Source organism: Anabas testudineus, chromosome 24 (genome assembly GCF_900324465.2).
Source record: "Anabas testudineus chromosome 24, fAnaTes1.2, whole genome shotgun sequence".
NCBI classification, from domain to species: domain Eukaryota; kingdom Metazoa; phylum Chordata; class Actinopteri; order Anabantiformes; family Anabantidae; genus Anabas; species Anabas testudineus.
The window spans coordinates 18404794-18426548 of record NC_046632.1 but is presented as its reverse complement, the minus strand read 5'-3'; the positions used below and the strand labels follow the sequence as shown (position 1 = coordinate 18426548).

The 21755-nt window shown below is 36.5% G+C and overlaps 1 protein-coding gene across 4 annotated transcripts; it reads left to right on the top strand.

The window, feature by feature from the left end:
- The first annotated feature begins 2612 nt into the window (after positions 1-2612).
- On the top strand, positions 2613-21466 carry LOC113149794 (sorting nexin-14-like). Of its 4 annotated transcripts, none has more exons than XM_026342088.1 (30): positions 2613-2758; positions 3003-3152; positions 7378-7498; positions 7670-7743; positions 7937-8015; positions 8206-8249; positions 8338-8425; positions 8698-8782; positions 9099-9255; positions 9461-9536; positions 9902-9946; positions 10043-10123; positions 10221-10335; positions 10787-10942; positions 11396-11520; positions 12221-12279; positions 12638-12664; positions 13525-13657; positions 13883-14069; positions 14177-14260; positions 14359-14459; positions 14931-15042; positions 15195-15235; positions 16099-16218; positions 17387-17510; positions 18516-18680; positions 19252-19347; positions 20399-20490; positions 20697-20753; positions 21312-21466. In XM_026342088.1, the coding sequence occupies exons 1-30, from the start codon at positions 2745-2747 to the stop codon at positions 21336-21338; spliced, it is 2835 nt and encodes a 944-aa protein (XP_026197873.1). In that variant the 5' UTR covers positions 2613-2744; the 3' UTR covers positions 21339-21466. The 4 variants fall into 4 exon arrangements, with proteins under 4 accessions (XP_026197873.1, XP_026197872.1, XP_026197875.1 ...); XM_026342087.1 differs by having other exon boundaries at positions 21309-21466; XM_026342089.1 differs by having other exon boundaries at positions 2614-2774; positions 21309-21466.
- Positions 21467-21755: the final 289 nt, after the last annotated feature.

The following is a 21755-nucleotide window of genomic DNA, read 5'->3' as shown; positions in this document are numbered from 1 at the left end:
CTTGTGTTTTTCTCTGGCGAGTCAGTGTGGGTTGTTTTTTATATATATCTAGAGCTGGATCATGAATTAAGCCTGTTTCGGGATTTAATATATACTTACTTCTAAGTAGCTACAGAGCTCATCAGCTCTTAGAGGAATTGTTAGTATAAGCAAAAACTTACATTTTAATTAGTAAATCTGCTCGTTAATTATCTGCAACCCGTGCTGGGTCGTATTGATTAGATTATTATAGACAGCTGGGACGTACTATACAATATGTCATTAATATTATATATATATATATAGCTAATAGATTATTTTGCTGTTAGTTTCTGGGAACTAAAACGTTTAAAATTATTATGAGATTGTTACAGTTTAAGATTGAATTTTAGTCACTGTCATAACAAAAATGCAAATGTTCTTCAAGATCAATGTAAATGTAACCCAACTGTGATCATTTTAATATTTCCAGTGCTGCAAACCCCTAAAAGTCTTATAAGGGATCCACAATGTTTGACATGATTAAACGTGTTGAACATTAAACGTGTTGAACATTAAATATGTTAAACATGTTAAACATGTTAAACATGTTAAACATTAAACATGTTAAACATTAAATATGTTAAACATTAAATATATTAAACATTAAACATGTTAAACATGTTAAACATTAAATATGTTAAACATTAAACATGTTAAACATTAAACATGTTAAACATTAAATATGTTAAACATTAAACATGTTAAACATTAAACATGTTAAACATTAAACATGTTAAACATTAAATATGTTAAACATGTTAAACATTAAACATGTTAAACATTAAACATGTTAAACATGTTAAATATTAAACATGTTAAACATTAAATATATTAAACATTAAACATGTTAAACATTAAACATGTTAAACATTAAATATATTAAACATGTTAAACATTAAATATATTAAACATGTTAAACATTAAACATATTAAATATTAAATATATTAAATATTAAACATGTTAAACATTAAACATATTAAATATTAAATATATTAAACATGTTAAACATGTTAAATATTAAACATATTAAATATTAAATATATTAAACATTAAACATGTTAAATATTAAACATGTTAAACATTAAACATGTTAAATATTAAATATATTAAATATTAAACATGTTAAACATTAAACATGTTAAACATTAAATATATTAAACATGTTAAACATTAAATATATTAAACATGTTAAATATTAAACATATTAAATATTAAATATATTAAATATTAAACATGTTAAACATTAAACATATTAAATATTAAATATATTAAACATTAAACATGTTAAATATTAAACATGTTAAATATTAAACATATTAAACATTAAATATATTAAATATTAAATATATTAAATATTAAATATATTAAATATTAAACATGTTAAATATTAAACATATTAAACATTAAATATATTAAACATTAAATATATTAAATATTAAATATATTAAATATTAAATATATTAAACATTAAATATATTAAATATTAAACATGTTAAACATTAAACATGTTAAACATTAAATATATTAAACATGTTAAACATTAAACATGTTAAACATGTTAAATATTAAACATGTTAAATATTAAATATATTAAATATATTAAACATTAAACATGTTAAATATTAAATATATTAAACATTAAATATATTAAACATTAAATATATTAAATATATTAAATATATTAAATATATTAAACATTAAATATATTAAACATGTTAAATATATTAAACATGTTAAATATTAACTGAGGTTCTGTCAGTTGAAAATTCTTCAACCTGGAATCAAGCAAACGGAAATGGCGTTGTTTTGATTGAAGGTTGCCATGTCCGCTCTGGGAAAATACACTTCTGGTGGACTTGACATAGTCACTGCAAAGTAGTTTCATACAGATTTTGAATAACAATTTAAATCATTTTAACAAAATAGCATTAACCCTACTGTGTGCAATATAAACTAAATAGTGCTATGAACGATAAGAGGGGAATTTGAATGATTCAATTTTAATAGTTAAGATTACAATAAAATAATAATGGAAAGTTGCGTAAACTGGTAACTGCTGATAAACTAATCATTAAAGTCATATTGAAACTAAACAAAAACCACATCTGTCAATACCACACAGGGATTCGTTCCTGGTAATATTTATTTACTGATTTTGACATTTTAAAGCCAAGTGATTAATTGAGAAACAGATAAATTACTAATATTCACAATTTTATAGCGAGTAAATCAATTTGAGTTTGTCATCCAGACATCTACATATTGAACATATAAAAAAAATATTAAGACAAATTAAACATATATTTAATATAAATAAAAATGATAACCTAACATTTTAACTTGTATTGGTTCTTTTTCATAAAACAACTCGGATTCTATTTAAATATTCAACATTAATCTAAACCACAAACAGCATGAATTAAAAAGGTTAGAATAACATCACATTCACAGATGGACATGAACAGTTTGATTAACAGACTTTTTTCTTTTTAATCCCATTAAACTGGTTTCAAGTCCTGATGAACTCGGTTTTTATCTCTAATCAACATCAAGTCGGTTTCAGGCCGATCAACAAGTTGCTGTTACGTTCTTTCCAGAGATCTGGCATCCCCGGAGTCGGATTAGGGAAGTCGCTGCGGACTTTGAAAAGTGGAAAACATGAAGTGAAAACTCAGGAAACGGGACAAAGTGACGTGAACCGAAGACTTCAGCTGTGGATAAGATGTGTTTTATTAAGTGAGGACGTGTTAGTGTAAGTTAACGCGTGAACAGCTGACCGCAGACACTCACTATGCTAGCTGCTAGCTCCGTTTAACTAGCAAAACAAGCTAGTTTAACTAGCTAGCACTAGCTAGCTAGTTAAACTTCGACATAGTTCAACTGAATTTTTAAAGATAACTTCACTCTGTGTGAGTGTATTTCACCAGATCAGTCTAAAACAGCCCCTGTGTTGTCTTTAAACACGTTCATCTGTCCGCAGGTCCACCGACACCATGGCCGGTGTGTTAGCTCGTTTGGAGGGTTTGAGACGCGGACTGAAGATCGACGTCCTGACAGAGACCGGACGACAGTATCCGCTCATCTGCGTCCTGCTGCTGTCCATGGTTTCTCTGACTGTGCTGCTCAACAGGTGAGCTGGACAGGGTCACATTACCTGCTGCAGTCATGTGACGTCTGCAGGTGTGTTGCTCACCTGTTTGTCTGAGGTCACTTCTGATTTGATTAGTTTTGATCCATCACGATATTTAAGGTGCGTTGGTTTCGACCAGTCTCCTGTGTCTGTGTGCATCACTGAGTGGTTCTGTCAGGTTTTTATCTCCTTTCTGTCTCTGTCGCTTTCTAATCATCTCACATCTTCCTGTCATCACTGTTTGTCTTTGTGTTTTTGTGTCTCTGGTTATTTTGTGATCACTTTTTATCACTTTGTGTCTCTCTGGTTATTTTGTGATCACTTTTTATCACTTTGTGTCTCTCTGGTTATTTTGTGATCACTTTTTATCACTTTGTGTCTCTCTGGTATTTTGTGATCACTTTTTATCACTTTGTGTCTCTCTGGTTATTTTGTGATCACTTTTTCACTTTGTCTCTCTGGTTATTTTGTGATCACTTTTTATCACTTTGTCTCTCTGATTATTTGTGATCATTTTTATCACTTTGTGTCTCTCTGGTTATTTTGTGATCACTTTTTATCACTTTGTGTCTCTGGTTATTTTGTGATCACTTTTTATCACTTTGTGTCTCTCTGGTTATTTTGTGATCACTTTTTATCACTTTGTGTCTCTCTGGTTATTTTGTGATCACTTTTTATCACTTTGTGTCTCTCTGGTTATTTTGTGATCACTTTTTATCACTTTGTGTCTCTCTGGTTATTTTGTGATCACTTTGTCTCTCTGGTTATTTTGTGATCACTTTTTATCACTTTGTGTCTCTCTGGTTATTTTGTGATCACTTTTTATCACTTTGTGTCTCTCTGGTTATTTGTGATCACTTTTATCACTTTGTGTCTCTCTGGTTATTTGTGATCAATTTTTATCACTTTGTTGCTCTGGTATTTGTGATCACTTTTTATCACTTTGTGTCTCTCTGGTTATTTTGTGATCACTTTTTATCACTTTGTGTCTCTCTGGTTATTTTGTGATCACTTTTTATCACTTTGTGTCTCTCTGGTTATTTTGTCATCACTTTTTATCACTTTGTGTCTCTCTGGTTATTTTGTGATCACTTTGTGTCTCTCTGGTTATTTTGTGATCACTTTTTATCACTTTGTGTCTCTCTGGTTATTTTGTGATCACTTTTTATCACTTTGTGTCTCTCTGGTTATTTTTGTGATCACTTTTTTATCACTTTGTGTCTCTGGTTATTTTGTGATCACTTTTTATCACTTTGTGTCTCTCTGGTTATTTTGTGATCACTTTTTATCACTTTGTGTCTCTGGTTATTTTGTGATCACTTTTTATCACTTTGTGTCTCTCTGGTTATTTTGTCATCACTTTTTATCACTTTGTGTCTCTGGTTATTTTGTGATCACTTTTTATCACTTTGTGTCTCTGGTTATTTTGTGATCACTTTTTATCACTTTGTGTCTCCTGGTTATTTTGTCAATCACTTTTTTATCACTTTGTGTCTCTCTGGTTATTTTTGTCATCACTTTTTATCACTTTGTGTCTCTCTGGTTATTTTGTGATCACTTTTTATCACTTTGTGTCTCTCTGGTTATTTTGTGATCACTTTTTATCACTTTGTGTCTCTCTGGTTATTTTGTGATCACTTTTTATCACTTTGTGTCTCTGGTTATTTTGTGATCACTTTTTATCACTTTGTGTCTCTGGTTATTTTGTGATCACTTTTTATCACTTTGTGTCTCTGGTTATTTTGTGATCACTTTTTATCACTTTGTGTCTCTCTGTTATTTTGTGATCACTTTTATCACTTTGTGTCTCTCTGTTATTTTGTGATCACTTTTTATCACTTGTTCTCTCTGGTTATTTGTCATCACTTTTTATCACTTTGTGTCTCTCTGGTTATTTTGTGATCACTTTTTTATCACTTGTGTCTCTCTGGTTATTTTGTGATCACTTTTTATCACTTTGTGTCTCTGGTTATTTTGTGATCACTTTTTATCACTTTGTGTCTCTCTGGTTATTTTGTGATCACTTTTTATCACTTTGTGTCTCTCTGGTTATTTTGTGATCACTTTTTATCACTTTGTGTCTCTGGTTATTTTGTGATCACTTTTTATCACTTTGTGTCTCTCTGGTTATTTTGTGATCACTTTTTATCACTTTGTGTCTCTCTGGTTATTTTGTGATCACTTTTTATCACTTTGTGTCTCTCTGGTTATTTTGTCATCACTTTTTATCACTTTGTGTCTCTGGTTATTTTTATCACTTTTTATCTCTTTGTGTCTCTCTGGTTATTTTGTGATCACTTTTTATGACTTTGTGTCTCTCTGGTTATTTTGTGATCACTTTTTATCACTTTGTGTCTCTCTGGTTATTTTGTGATCACTTTTTATCACTTTGTGTCTCTCTGGTTATTTTGTGATCACTTTTTATCACTTTGTGTCTCTCTGGTATTTTGTGATCACTTTTTATCACTTTGTTATCTCTGGTTATTTTGTGATCACTTTTTATCACTTTGTGTCTCTTGGTTATTTTGTGATCACTTTTTATCACTTGTGGTCTCTGGTTATTTTGTGATCACTTTTATCACTTTGTGTCTCTGTGGTTATTTGTGATCACTTTTATCACTTTGTGTCTCTGGTTATTTGTGATCACTTTTTATCACTTTGTGTCTCTGGTTATTTTGTCATCACTTTTTATCACTTTGTGTCTCTCTGGTTATTTTGTGATCACTTTTTATCACTTTGTGTCTCTCTGGTTATTTTGTGATCACTTTTTATCACTTTGTGTCTCTGGTTATTTTGTCATCACTTTTTATCACTTTGTGTCTCTCTGGTTATTTTGTCATCACTTTTTATCACTTTGTGTCTCTCTGGTTATTTTGTCATCACTTTTTATCACTTTGTGTCTCTCTGGTTATTTTGTGATCACTTTTTATCACTTTGTGTCTCTCTGGTTATTTTGTCATCACTTTTATCACTTTGTGTCTCTCTGGTTATTTTGTGTCACTTTTTATCACTTTGTTCAGTTCACTTGTGTCTCTCTGGTTATTTTGTGATCACTTTGTCTCTCTGGTTATTTTGTGATCACTTTTTATCACTTTGTCTCTCTGGTTATTTTGTGATCACTTTTTATCACTTGTGTCTCTCGGTTATTTGTGATCACTTTTTATCACTTTGTGTCTCTGGTTATTTTGTGATCACTTTTATCACTTGTGTCTCTCTGGTTATTTTGTGATCACTTTTTATCACTTTGTGTCTCTCTGGTTATTTTGTGATCACTTTTTATCACTTGGTGTCTCTTGGTTATTTGGATCACTTTATCATTGTGTCTCGGTTTTTGTTATCACTTTGTGTCTCTGGCTTTACTTTTGCATCACTTTTTATCACTTTGTGTATCTCTGGTATTTTGTGATAACTTTTTACCACTTTGTGCCTCGGGTTATTTTGTCATCAATTTTTATAACTTTGGTCTCTATGGTTCTTTTGTCATCACTTTTTATCAATTTGTTGTCTCTCTGGTTATTTTGTCATCACTTTTATCACTTTGTGTCTCTCTGGTTATTTTGTCATCACTTTTTATCACTTTGTGTCTCTCTGGTTACTTTCTGATCACTTTTTATCACTTTGTGTCTCTCTGGTTATTTTGTCATCACTTTTTATCACTTTGTGTCTCTGTGTCTTTTTTGCTGATTGATTGTTTCTCCGTCTTTGTGTTTTCCTTTCTGTTTTTGAGCTGCTGACTCCTTTTGATGTATTTTTGAGTTACTATTACAGTCTCTCTGTCACATGTGACCTCTTTTCATCTCCTCACAGTTATTGTCTCTTTGTATTTTATTCATTTTATATTTCGTTGTGGTCCTTTTGTGTTTCCGTGCACAGCATTTAGTTTCTCTGTGATCAGTTTATGTGTCTTTCAGTGTCAGTAATGTTGTTTTTGTTGTGGGTGTGTGGTTTGCGCTTGTTTTGCATTCTTGTTTTTACTATTTTTATTTTGTGTCTTGTGGTATTTTAACAATCGCAGTGAATTGTTCTAGTGTATGAAGTGTTTAACCACATCTGCTCGACATATTGTGGGAGAGCTTTAATCTTTGTGACTGATTATTATGATTTATATTAGAAATGTTCTAATCTTTTAGTGGCCGTTCTGTCCTTTTGCTTTCTCTTTCTACTTTGCATGACTTGACTAATTAGATCTGCCTACACTTCTAATGGCGTTGAACTCTCTCTCCAGGTATATCCACATCCTGATGATCTTCTGGTCGTTCCTGGCTGGTGTCATCACTTTTTATTGCTCCCTTGGACCAGAGTCTCTTCTCCCAAATATCCTCTTTACTATAAAGCCAAGAAATAAAGTAAGTCAGGTGTCTTTAAACTGTTTTCATATTTTGTAGTGGAGTTTTATGTACATGTGGCCCACTGTGTGTAGAGCAATGGGCTTTACTTGCACAGAAATGTGTAAATATATACTAGAAAATAGCAGCTGATAGATGAGTGTTTGATTAAAACTGATGTTTTTCCAACAGCGACAGGAGCAGGAGCTGTTTCCTCTGGGCCACAGCTGTGCCGTGTGTGGGAAGGTCAAGTGCAAACGTCACCGGTATGTTCACTACATGCCAGATCAGATATACTGTGAATCTTTTCTGTAGATACTTACTTGTTTCTGTAAAATCCAGTTTACACTACTTGAGTTTTCCTTTTAATGCTACACGACTGTTTCAGAGACAGATATTGGTGTTTCTGCCTTAATTAGTGGAGAGGTAGACCACCTGAAATGTTTTTATTCTTCTCAGGCCGACGCTGCTCCTTGAAAACTATCAGCCATGGCTGGACCTGAAAGTTCACTCAAAAGTGGACGCTTCAGTAGCAGAGGTATATATATATATATATATTATAGATTATTATATATCTAGAAATTAGATATTGACTTAGAAAAATGAGAAAAATGGTGCATTAGATTTATTTTCTGAGATTTAATTTTAACTGAAATTAAACTTGCCATATATGTGCATATCAACAGTTAAGTATACAGACTGATTTATTTGTGACCTCTGACCTGTAGGTGTTCGAGTTAGTTCTTGAGAACTTTGTGTACCCCTGGTACAGGTAAGAAGGGATCCACGTTATTTATTGTCTGGAGAACGTTTTCTCAGGCACAGGAGAAAAAGTTATAAACGTTGTCCTCTGGTTTCAGGGACATCACGGATGACGAGGCGTGTGTAGACGAACTGAGGATGACCTTTCGCTTCTTTGCGTCAGTGATCGTCCGTCGAGCCCTGAAGGTAAAAATAAGACGGTAAACACAGAAGAAAAAAACTAATTTAATCTTAATGTTTAACAAGATTTCAAATACTTTAACTTCACGGAGCAAACTGTCATCCTGCTGTAACTCCCCGGGACGTTTTACAGTTCCAGCATTTTAGTGTGGATGCAACAGTAACTCAGATTTATGTAAATGAGCAGATTTTGATGTAAACAAACAAATACAAGCTTTAACTGTGTGTTTTATACAGTTTTGTCATTGTACAGCAAACATTTTCCTGTTTTTGTGCAGGTTGATATTCCTGCGGTGTTCGCAGACAAAGTGATGAAAGCTGCACTGAAGCACATTGAAATTATTGCTAAAGCTCGAGAAAAAGGTACCACAGACACCAACCGATGTGTTCACACATTTTACAGTTTTATATTCTTACATGTGTTATTTTCTGGGTTTATTTTTAAAGGTTTCTGTCAACCGTTTGCAGCCATATTCATGAAATTGAAATCTGGTTGCTGTGGATGAATCTTAAAAACTGAACTGAAATATTAAACATCACCAGAAATAATATTATTTTAAAGTGAAAATCTGCATTTTACACTTGTTGTCTGTTAAAACAGTTAAAGTGTTTTTAGTTAGTTGCGGTTTAAACAGTAACATTCGATTTCTGACCTTATTCATCTGTTTATTGTCTTTAGTGAAGAATGTGGAGGGTTTGCAGCTGGCAGCTCTGGATGAATACGGCGCTGATCTTCACGTGGCTCTGCACAGCCGAAAAGACGAGCTGCGGTACCTGAGGAAACTGACGGAGATGCTCTTTCCCTACGTCATGCCTCCTAAATCAACAGACTGCAGGTGACAGACTCAAAGCAGACCACACACACAGAGTTTATTTAGTTTGAACTTGAGAAATACTAATGACTTTCGGTTTATACTGTAACGCTCACAGTTTGTATTTAAAGGTGTAGGTGACTGTTTAACCCCAGACCTGTTCACTGTCTGATTAAACCAGTTGACAGTGTGTTAAAAGTTGTAACAGGCAGTTGTTTCCTTTCTTCAGGTCTCTGGCTCTCTTACTGCGTGAGGTGATGGCTGGGTCTGTCATCCTCCCAACCATGGATTTCATGGCGGATCCTGTGAGTAGATGTAAATTAATGTTTGTCTAGAGGTGAAACGAGCTTCAGTAGAGAGACTGACAGTGTTTTGTTTGACTGCAGTGAAACCTAAAATCATTAGTTTGTTTGTGTCATATAATCAGACTGCAAAGGAAGACTTCTCTTCAGCTGACAGTTACATTAGTGGAGTTACAGCTGAATTAACACGTGTTAGTGTCCTAGTAGTGATACTAAATCATTCCAGTGCAAAGCAAATTCCTGTTTGTGAGTTCTTTGATTGATGATTGAACTAAATGAAATAACATGAATTATAAAGAAAAGCTGTACAACATTTATTTAAACTTGATCTGTTTAGAAATATAAGACTCTTCCTCTTTGTTTTTCAGGATACTGTGAATCTCATGGTGCTCATATTTGTTGATGACACTCCAGTAAGTGAAGTAGACGTCTCCATCATATTATATGTAACAGTATCTGTGCAGAGTCCAGTATTATTTTACTCATTTTAGTTTAATTTATGTTTCCAGCCAGAACCAGCCACAGAACCTCCGTCTGCCATGGTTCCATTTTTACAGAAATATGCTGATGTCAGCAACAAAAAGCAGTCTGTAGGTATCTCACAGATCCCCTAAATGTTTTTTACCTGTGTGGCACCAGAGAAATTCCACTGAACATTACTGTACATGTGTCTTTTTGGCTGTGCAGGTGCTGAAGCTGGAGCTGAAGGAGATCAGGAAGCAGCAGGATCTCCTCTTTCGTTTCATGAACTTCTTGAAGCAGGAAGGAGCTGTGCACGTGCTGCAGTTCTGCCTCGCTGTAGGTGAGAAGAATCATATAAAAACACCACTGCACATTTAATCCTCAGATAATTACATGACAAACTGTACTCTTCAAGAACAAGGTGAACTCAAAAAGAAAAAGAACTTAAGTCAACAGCTTTAAGAAAGAAAGCCTGGTTTCTGCCAGATGACTCAAGGACAAGCAGCTGACAAGTTGAACTGGATGAAATTCAAGGTTTTCTTCTGGGCCTTGAGAGTTCTGCCCCGTCCCTCCTACACATGACCTTCTCTTAGATACAAAGTACAGGAGATTTGTTGTTTTGCCATTCCACTCCTAAGAATTACTGTATACTGAAACTGTAAGCCCTGATGGAGCCTTTCATGTACCAGTTCAGGAAAACATGGCACATAAACCTTTTTACCCTGTAACATGAATCAATCAGGAGTTCCATGTGAGTCTAACTGTATGAAACATGTTGTTGCTTCCTGCAGAGGAGTTTAATGATAGGATCCTGAGGCCGGAGCTGAGTGACTCAGAGCTGCAGCGTTTACACGGAGAGGTGCTGCACATGTACGAGACCTACTGCCTGGACGAAAGCATCGACAAGATCAACTTTGACCTGATGATCGTGGAGCAGATAAGGAACAGTAAGCAGCGAAACTCTGTATTAAAGTCCAGTGTAGCCACTAAGGAGCTTGACCATTGTCAATTCATCAAGTAAAGCTCACATTTTAGTTGTTGTGCCACAGAACATGGTTGAACACTGGTGGCCAAGCACTCGTCCTTCTTACAGTTCTTACTTTGACATGAAGGGTAGACAAATATTTAAATGTTCCCCTCCGTCGTCAGTGCTCTTCCACAGATATCCAAAAGATTCTGTAGTATTTTTATTGACTTTTTAACGTTTGTTGACCTCAACTGATGTAAAAATGTTGTGGTCATGAAACGATCAGTCACAGAGGACAGTGGTGAATTCCTCTTCAACCCCAGTTACTCTTTAGACGGACACATTAGTGTTTTGTGTTTCCTGTTTTGCTGCCACAGTGAACTTTCTAACCGTCTAAACAGAAACAAAACATTGAGACAGTCTCTCCTCTCAGTTGCTAAAGGTCCGCACACTGGTGTAGTGAAGCTGCAGACGATGCCCTGTTTGTTTGAAGCCTACGAACACGTCCTGTTCCTGCTGGAGAAAGTCTTCACCCCGATGTTCTGTCACAGTGATGAAGTAAGACATCATAAGACACATATGAAGGGTTCCAATTTAAATCTCTTTAGTGAATAACTTCCCTTTATGCTTCTACTTCATGTTTTACCTTTAACATTAGCTACTAGTTATCTTCCAGTTTGTAAGTGTATGATCATACTGTAAACCTTCAGTGATGCTCTGAGTCCAGGACGAATCACCATCAGTGTATTTGTTGATCGATACATAACAAGAAGTTTTAATATGGAAATGCTAAACTAGGTTTGAGGTTATTCACTGGAGCCACTTCCACTGTAAGATGTACCTACTATAAATTATCATCTGGAAGTTGAGTGATGGCAGCTGGGCGTCCTGGACTCAACGTCCAGATAACTGGACTGACTAACTAAATTTTACTTGTAAGTTGATTTTAAATGTCCACTGCTGACTAATTTCTCTAGATCACTGTGAAATCACAATTAGTACTAATTAGTTTTCTGTCGATGTATTTGTCTGGATGTGTTTAATATTGGATTTCAAACTTAAACCACTAAACAGTGTTATTATACAGTTCTATTGATACTTTTAGTTGATTAAATGATCCAAATACTTTATCCACCAAAGTTTTATATGGTGAATAAAATATGTAAATCTTTTTGTCTTAGCTCTGGTTTTAGTTTAAATAATCATGAATAATTTGGTTGTGATTTGTGCCCTGAACGTGTTTCCTCTCTGGGTTCAGTATTTCAGATACCTGCTGCGGGGAGCAGAGTCTCCGACAAGGAACTCAAGAATCAACAGGTTTGTGATATTTACTGTTGAATAATTTAGATTTTTAAAACTAAATCCATAGAAGAGGTAGAAAAAGGGAAATAAAACCTAATAAATATTTAGACTGATGAGTTCATTCCTAATGGATACTGATCTTATCCGTGTACAGTGCATTAAAACATTAGTCTGAACTTCTTCACATCCCAATAATTAGATTCTTGTCCTTTTTTGTTGTTTTAGTTGGTTCATTTTTATTTTTAGCCATTTTCTTGAAGTTGATTCGCCGTTTAGTTAATTTAAACAATCAGTTCACCATTAGTGTTCGGAACAAGTCGGCTTTTCTCACATTTCTGAGGTCGTCATTAGCTGCTTGTGCATGTTGTTGCAGAAATAGCTTCAGTTTGGAAGAAAACAGGTAAGTAGGTCTTCAACATGTTACCTGTCTGCACAAAGTCAGCTGCCTGCAAAAAGCAGCATGTATCATGATGCATGCAGACTCATGTCCTGTAGGCTGCACAATGAATCGGACAAATGTCGCCTGCGTTAAAATAAAATTCTTGTTTAATCTTAACCTCGTGACATTTATGCCACTGCTGGGCTTTTGTGTTTTACATGTTATGCTAAGGCTTGCACTTTAACCTCATGCTTTAAATTATTACAACATTACAACTCACATCAATACAAAATAATTCTAAAATTAGCATTTTTAAATTTAAATTAGACAAAGAAACAATCTGCACCGTATCTGACATGTACGTTTTATACCATGTGCTACTTTAAAAAATGAAGTGTTCAACAGATAAAACACGAACACAAAGAAGCATGAAGAAGATTTAGGTGTAGGTCATAAATATTACTACAGGTTATTAAGTATCCTGGATCATGAACTCTGGACTTTTTGTTCTGGTCTTAAAAGCATATTATAAGCTTATTGAATGATGTGGTTTTGACCAGCCTGTGGTAAAATACAGATCTTGTAGCAATAACTGGAAATCATTTTTTCTTTTTCATTTTTTGAACAGTGGACATTCGTTTTTACATCTTTTGCTGGAAAATAAAGCATGTGTGCACTGTCACAGTTGCATTTTTGTGTTTTGCTGCATGTCTGCTACATGTCTGATGCTCTGTGGAGCTGACTGCTTTAAAACATGTTTATTTACTTGTCCGTCATAAGATTTGAGAAACATGAGGAAGTAGAGACTGTTTCACAGTTGTCAGACTGAACAGATAACACGGCTTAGAGCATTTAAAAGCACCTTTCTTTGTTACCAACAGAAACCTGTCTAAACGGGGAGAGTCGTTCGGCATCAGCAGAATTGGCAGCAAAATCAAAGGTGTGTTTAAGAGCACGACCATGGACGGTGCAATACTGCCGCCAAGCGCCATGAACGATGTTGACGATGACGTGGTGAGTGTGTGATTAAAGTTTATTTTAGATTTGTCATAAAAATGAAATAAACTATGTAAAATTTGTCATCTCAGGTTATTTTTGGTGGGTACTGAGCAGTCACCTGATGAATATGCATTTGTACTGCAGTAACAATATAAAACCACTCTGAGTAATGAGAGAACTTTCTGGTTCAGTGGATGATCCAGATGATGTTACTCAGTGTGGTTCTGTTTGTTCCTGCAGGTGGAGGAGGCGACTGTCGTGATGGAGGACGATTCTCCTGCTGAGCCGACCAGCACACAAGGCACCCAGAGAAACCTGTTGGCCTGGAGCATCGCCATCCCCTACATCGACTTCTACGAGGACGAGACCAAGAGGGAAAAGGTTCCCGTGTTCTGCATCGAAGTGGAACGCAACGACAGGAAGGAAGGTGAGAGAACAGTGAGGGACAGTTCGGACAAGAAGACGAGCTGTGATCCAGCTTAGCTTTAACTCCCTGACCAGCACTTTAAAATGAAACGTGTTCTCTTCTTGCAGTTGGTCATGAACCTGAGAGTTGGGCAGTGTACAGAAGATACCTGGAGTTCTATGTACTGGAATCCAAACTCACTGAATTCCACGGTAAAGCTGTGATTGTACTAAACTTACTATAATGACTCTTAGTTTAGTTTGTCCCATAAGTTTCCTCCTTACTAAGTCACACATCAATTGTTTTCCAGGCACATTTGCAGATGCACAGCTTCCATCCAAAAGAATCATCGGACCAAAGAATTATGAGTTCCTGGAATCGAAAAGGGAAGAATTTGAAGAGTATTTACAGGTATTCAGCCGAGGCAGTAATGGGAATACCTGTGGTAATAAACAGTTACTGTACTTTTTCTATTTTATTTCTGTGTTGTCATTTTGCTCTTAGGTTCTCATTCTGTTTGAATGTGATTTTAGTTGGTTTATATTTATTTAACAACCTTCTTTACAAAGAGAAATATTCCCCAAAAGAGACTTTACCAGAAAAAAAAAACCTCAGACAGACAGAAAGGAAATGGCTGTCGACAACACTGATTTAAGAAAGTAGGTCTGTTTAACTGGACATTAGTTTATTTAGAAATACTGACATCAGAGGGCAGCATAACAAACGGTATTAGACAGATGTTAAATGAGAGGAGGATTACTGTAACAATGAGGAGAAATCATTTTTCAAAATCATGTCCTGCATTTCTAAGTTTGGAGTCTATATTCTGAAGAGGACCATCTGCTAAAAAACTGTACTGACCTCTGGTGGGTTTGTGTTCAGAGGCTCCTGCAGCATCCAGAGCTCAGTAACAGTCAGCTGCTGGCAGACTTCCTGTCTCCTCACAGCATGGAGTCTCAGTTCCTGGACAGGATGCTGCCTGATGTCAACCTTGGTACGTACCAATAAAAAGCTCTTAACTCATATAAGAACATACACAAGGTTGTTATTAATATATGAATGCAGTTGTGCACATGTATATTTAATATTTCTAAAACGTCATCACATAAGAGTTGGTTATTTGTTAACCGAGTCTTTGTTTTACAGGGAAAATCTTTAAGTCTGTACCAGGGAAGCTGATAAAAGAGGTGAGTCCCTCCTAAACTGAAAAACTGACCTATTTATAGACCTTATTTCCACGTCCCCCTCTCTATCTGATGTATATATTCCTGTTTCTCTGTGCATAAGTACCACGTTACCTGTTGTAGTTTTATAGTAACAATATCAAATGGAACCATCAGCAAGAAATCATATTTATCTGTGAAGGAAAGAAGAGAGTATCTGCATTTATGTCTCTGTCAGTTTCAGCCCCCCCACAGCAGAACAATAACAAGTTAGGACGTAGCATCTTTTGTTAGTATACTGCTAAAGTGTGTGAACCATAAGTCAGGAGACCTCATACGTAAAGATTAACATCTGCAGGGAGGAGCAGGAGTGTGGATGTAGACTTCCTTTCGTTCTGAGAATTTGAGTTTGAGACGACTCCCCTGATCCTTCGGATTCTAACATGTTATGTAACTGACCCAGACCGGTCTGGAAGCTGTATTTGTTTTTTTTTGTCTCCCAGTGCTGTGAGTGTGCAGTATGTAACGTATGTGCTGGAATTTCCAGCTGTTGAACATAAGTAAAAGTGGGAATAAGACTTCCTGGGATGTTTATATGTTCTACTTATTAGGGATGTATCACATGCTTCCAATGTTCTGGAGGCATCTCTGCTTTAAAAGACTCCTGAGTTAACTTCAGATCTGGGGATTATTAGTTATAAAGTAATGTTTATTCTCTTATAATTCTAAATAACTTAAGAACATGCTCAGAGACAGATACTGTTTCTGCTTCTTCAAGGACAGAATCCTACCTACAACCAGGTTTCAGTATGCATACAAATGTCCAGCTTAGTCAGATCAGTGCTGCAGTTCAACATCATAAATAACAACTAATGTATGTTTTTCAGAAAGGACAGAACCTGGAGCCTTTCATCCAGTCTTTCTTTAACTCCTGCGAGTCGCCCAAACCCAAACCCAGCCGACCTGAGCTGACCATCCTCAGCCCCTCAGCAGAGAACAACAAAAAGGTAAAATAAAACCGTTCTGCGTTACATGTCTTCACTCTCCAGGACAGGATGTTTGCTCTTTCTGTCTCCTCGGGTTCTCTGGCTCCTCAACAGCAAAGTTCCAAGGGAGAACTCATTAATTTTATCAGCCGGCAAAGCATTTAGAAGGCCTCATTTTTGTCAGGATGTGGAGCGAAGGAATGTCTTCTACCCTCAGCAGAGCTGAGAAAGATGATGGTGTGATAATAATTTTAATGTTTTTCACCATGGAGACAGTTTGAATGAATGAGGTGCTGCCTGTGTGTTGAGCAGGAAACTAGCATTGTTAGAAGTATCAAGTGTTAAAACATTACATCCACACTCATTGTGTTAAACACACACAGTTCTAATCTTTCTTGTTTTTATTGAACACGCCCATTAAATCTTTCTGTGAGGTCTTAAACACTGTAAAGAGCCCTGAGATGACATCTGAACCACATTTAGTTGGTTACACGATGCAGTGATTTATTCAAAGTGCTGAATGTGTTTTGCTAACGAGGTCGTGTTTGTATAAAAGTCTGATCCATCTTATTCCTCTATCATTGTTGTCTCGACACTAAAACACCCACAGACCCACGTTGTTGCACCCGTTACATGTTCCTTTATCACTATGAACACACGCTATCACTTATTCTTTGTCATCCTCCTGCTGCTAAAAATACTCATTACTGAGCCTGTGGCTGTGGATTTAGTCTTCAAAGTCCTTCTGTAGTAGATGTAGTTTAGCATCGTTGTTGCTTCACCTGTTTACAAGAGACTTTGGTAATGTCCAGTTGGTCTTCAGATATGCTGCTCTGTTTTTGTTTGGAGAGCAGTAGCTTCCTTCCTGGTGTCCCTCCAAAGAAATCTAGTCAGTGTTATGTCAGCTCCAGTGAATCCTTCCAGTCTGTAGCTGATTTGTGTTTCATCTTTGGAGTGATCTTGGCTGGGCGTCCACGTCTATGGAAAGCAGCAGTACCAGATCATCTCCTTTTTATAGAGATCTCACTTTGTTTAATGGGTGTGTTCATCAGAGATAAAAGATCATGACTGTTCTTCCTGTAGCCTCAGTTCTACTTAAAGTTGGACGTGATGTTGACTCAGCTGATTAATCTGTGTGAGATTCTTTATTTTACTGACCCTACGTTGGCTAATTCATTTTCATCTGCAGCTCTTTAACAGCCTGTTTAAGAACAATGCAAACCTGCCAGAGAGTTCAGAGAAGAGACACAACCCCAACTACTTCATGGAGATGGTCACGGTTCACGGCATGTATGACTATATGATGAACATCGGTGAGTGAGCAGAATTGTGCTGTAGATAGTACTTTATAATACACTGTACAGTAATTTAACATCAGCATGCTTCTTATTCTGTGAGTAAAAGTGAGAATGTGCAGGACATGCAAATCAGAATCTAATAATTATATTAATTATGTTATTTATCACAACGTTCACAGCATTTATGATGAATGTAGGTCAAAGAAGTGTTGAAATAACTTAAAGTCCAGATGAAAAATGAAATGCAGTATTTAAAACAGTCAGCTGAACAAACAGGTTTATAATGTTGATACAAACAGACCTGGATTAAAAGATCAGTGGAAAATACTGTTGATGGTTTGACACAGTCCGCTGGTTTGTTGTCGTGGTAACGTATGAAAACGATGTCCATCCAACTACGGATGAGTTGTCCTCAGGAGAGCGACCCCCTGAAATTAGGAAGATGGTAATAAGACACTCTACTGCACAATGGAACATGGTCATTTATATCATCATCATTTATAACTGAACATCCGTCCTTCTGCCTCCACCTTCCAACGTTTTTCTAAACTTTTTGTCGACATCCGTCTCTCTCCACTGATGATGGACGATCACCTGGATCAGCTGTGTTGAGTTAATCAGAAGCTGTAAGATAGCAGAGATAGTTGGAACCCCTGGTTTACACAGTTGTCCCAGATCTTTTTTAATCCACTTGTTAACGAGGTTTGAACATAAGCAGAACTTCAACCATCATTAGAACATCCAGCTTTACTCACTTGATCTTGAATTCAGTAATGTACAAACTAGGAGGACACACAGTTTAATGTAACAGTTGGACAGAGATACTGAAAAAGCTACAGGAAACATCAGACTTTACGAGCTGCCCAAAGGGAACTCATCATCAACAAAGCATCCTATGTTTACAAAATCTGTCGACTCCATTATGACAGTGCATGAGATTAAGAACAGATCTCAGCAGGTTATTAGCTGTGACCGGTCCTATTAAACTGTCTCTTCTGTCCCTGTGGTGTTGATTTATAGGTAGGGTGGTGTTTCACATGTCAGACTATCTGCATCACTTCCTGTCTGCTGGGAGGATCCTGTTCAAGAACACGTTTGAGGCCTACATGGATCAGTACATGCAGTCCAAACTGGAGCACATCCTCCAGGAGCACCGAATGGTTTCTCTCATCACGCAGCTCAGAGGTAGAATTTGAGCCTTAAGTTGTTTCCTGGGACTGTTCCAGTGTAAACAGTTAAAACGTGCACGATTTGCTTTTTAGTGGTTTTTAGACCATCTGGTGTTTCACTAAAAAATCCGTTTTGTAACTTGTTAACTTGGGTTCTACCTGCTGCACTGTCCCTACAGGTGGGTTTGGTGAGAACGGTGCTAAAACTACGTCTGTTGTAGAGATTCAGCTACATGAGACCTTAATAATCAGTCTAATCATTTATCACTTATCTGGCTCTTAAGGTGGACTGATCACTAAATCATATCCTTCCACCAACACCGGTTCGTTGTCCATGGGATAAGAAGAACGATACGATCGAGTTTGTCCTTCATGTCTTCACCAGACAGTTAAATCTTTTGTTTCGTTTTGATTCAGACACGAGCATAAAAAAAAAAGATGTGGTAATTATCAGCAGTACACACACCTTCAGGGTTTTACGTGATGTGCGTACTACTTTATTTAAATGTTATAGATACTGTTTCAATCTGACATTTTCTATTTTACTACCAGTTTAATTCTGTCTTCCTTTGCATCTCTTCCTGCAGATGCTGTGTTCTGTGAGAACAGCGTGGAACGAACCACAGAGGACAAACAAGTCCGAGCCAAACAGACGTTTGAGGAGATGATGAAGTATTTACCAGGTCAGTTTGAAGACACGTTCGTGTTGTTAGTGCCGAGCAGACAGACTCTAAACACTGAGCCAAATCACCTGAATGAAACAGTTTGTCTGTCGTCAGTTTAGAGACACTTTAACCTAAATACAGACTAGAAGAGTAAAATGACATAACGACCACTCATTCTCTCCAGGGAGACGAGTTCTTACTGTTAAAACAAGTTAATTTATTTGCTTAAATAAACGTAACCCCTAATTTATCAGTTACATCTGATCTAATACATTTAAACGCTCACGTGTTGAACACTGCTGCATAAAACTGCTGAATGTTGTTACTGGATAACAGAAGAGAAATGTGTCTTTAATTACCGGCTCACAAAAGCTCTTCTGGGAGCAACGACACCACAGCTGTTCTAAATTTGGATGGTGCAACAAATCCAGACCCAAGATTGTTTCCTGATGTTGCACAAACAAGAAAATCCGCCTCAGATATTTTTCTGGGTTCAACAACTTCAGAGTCAGTTCTGTGGGATCTGTTGGAGTTTACTGCGTTTAAATCTGGTGAAACGGAATAAATAGATGAATGAATTCTTTACGGATTCACAGAGCAGGACGATCTGTTGCACAGTTCATCAACTTTTCTTTTTGATACAGTTCTGTTCAGAGCAACAGCCAACATTAGTTCTGTGCTGACACATCGTAGCAGGCAGTGAACAGAACCACAGAAACCAAACTATGTGCTAAAAGAGGCTGAAGACGTTCCACATAATAAAAACAACAACAGAAAGTTGTTATAAAAAGAGAGAAGTTCCTGTTGTCATAGAGAAATCAGCAAGTTCCTCCATGAAGGTTAATGGGAGCATTCGTGAGAGAGAGAATCTCAGCTGCTGGTTGAACCACGTTAACACCTCCTCTGATTAAAACCACGTGTGATAAAGAGATTTCAACACCAAGGTTAAAACATCAGCTAAGGCTCCACCTCATCTTACTCATACCACTCTCTGTCATAGTCCGGAAGTGAATTCATCTACAGAGGAGAACAAACTGTTCCAACTCTGTGTTTGTGTGTTTCACCTCAGACTTTGTGGGGAAGTGCATCGGTGACGAGGTGAAATACGAAGGAATCCGGCTCCTCTTCGATGGTCTGCAGCAGCCGCTCCTCAATAAACAGGTAAAAGAATCGATTTAAACCACGAGACAAGTTCAGAGGAACGGACGAGGAACACGACCTGAAGAATGAGAGTGAGACGGACACACACACAGTGTCCATGTCCGCACCGTGAACTATTGTAAAAACTCCTGATATGTCATCATCACACTGAATAAAAACACGTGTTGTCCGTCCATTAAATGAAGACTTGTAACTTGTCTCCTCAGATGACGTACGTGCTGCTGGACATCGCCGTGCAGGAGCTGTTTCCTGAGATCACCAAGGTAAACGAGTGGGAGGAGGAGAATGTAAAGAAGGAACACAGACATGTACAGTAAATTCCTAAACACAGGGAGAAAAGGCCGAAACGACTGAGACGAGCTTCGTCCTGTTGAGTAAATATTTAGATGTTTAGGATGAAATATCACTAAAACGCGACGGATGGAGAAAATCAGGTTTGTTTGTGTCACTGCAAACGGACAAGATGATAAATGTGTTCTAAACTGAAACTACTGGGAGAACGTAGGTTTTATATTACAACCAGGTCTCAGAACCGTTTAGGGAAGAAGAGACATTTACAGGATTAGACCTGGTTCTTCAGTTGTCTGAGAAACAAACTGTTGGTTTGATGTTTTTACTCTTTCACACATCTGAAAAACACAAAAGCAGCTTTGTCTCCAGTCCTGGCTCTAACATAAAAAAAAAAAAACTGTTTGGAGCTAGAATCGGCCAAAAACTGGCAGCAGGTTCAGGTTTTTGAGACTCCCCAGGACCAGAATGAGACGAGGGAACCTCCACAGTAAAGAGCGTTCAGTGTTTAACGTTTGTTTTGTCCTCAGCAGGGACACAAAGAGACGTTCATCATCTGACCTCGACGCTGCATCCTCACGTTCTCAAACCCTGGATGATAGAAGTGCAATAATCGACTGTTTCCAAAGCTCTGGGACCAACTGTACTTATGTGTATTCATGACCTAATAAAGAGAGTTATTTATTGACGTCGCTGAAGTTCTGTGTTTTTCTCCAAATCTGATTCCAGTTTATTTTCTTTACTTTGACGAAGCAGAGACCAGATTTTAGTTTTTAAACTATGAAACGTTTCAGATGTTTCATCAGTGTCCAAACACCACATGGGTTCATGGGGTTTGGTGAAGATTTTACACAGCGTGGGATCTGTTTTATACTTATACTATACTCACTCTGATTTACAAAGAGGGAATTAGAGTTCACAGAGGAACTGCCTGAGCTAATTCACAGCTGTCAGCTGGTTTAAAAACCAAATCAATT

What these genes read in the sequence shown, in the direction of transcription:
- LOC113149794 (XM_026342087.1), top strand. An exon ending in CAGCAGAGAACAACAAAAAG is followed by an intron (nt 16,219 to 17,386) that starts GTAAAATAAAAC and finishes TTTCATCTGCAG; the next exon opens with CTCTTTAACAGCCTGTTTAA. An exon ending in GATGATGAAGTATTTACCAG is followed by an intron (nt 19,348 to 20,398) that starts GTCAGTTTGAAG and finishes GTTTCACCTCAG; the next exon opens with ACTTTGTGGGGAAGTGCATC.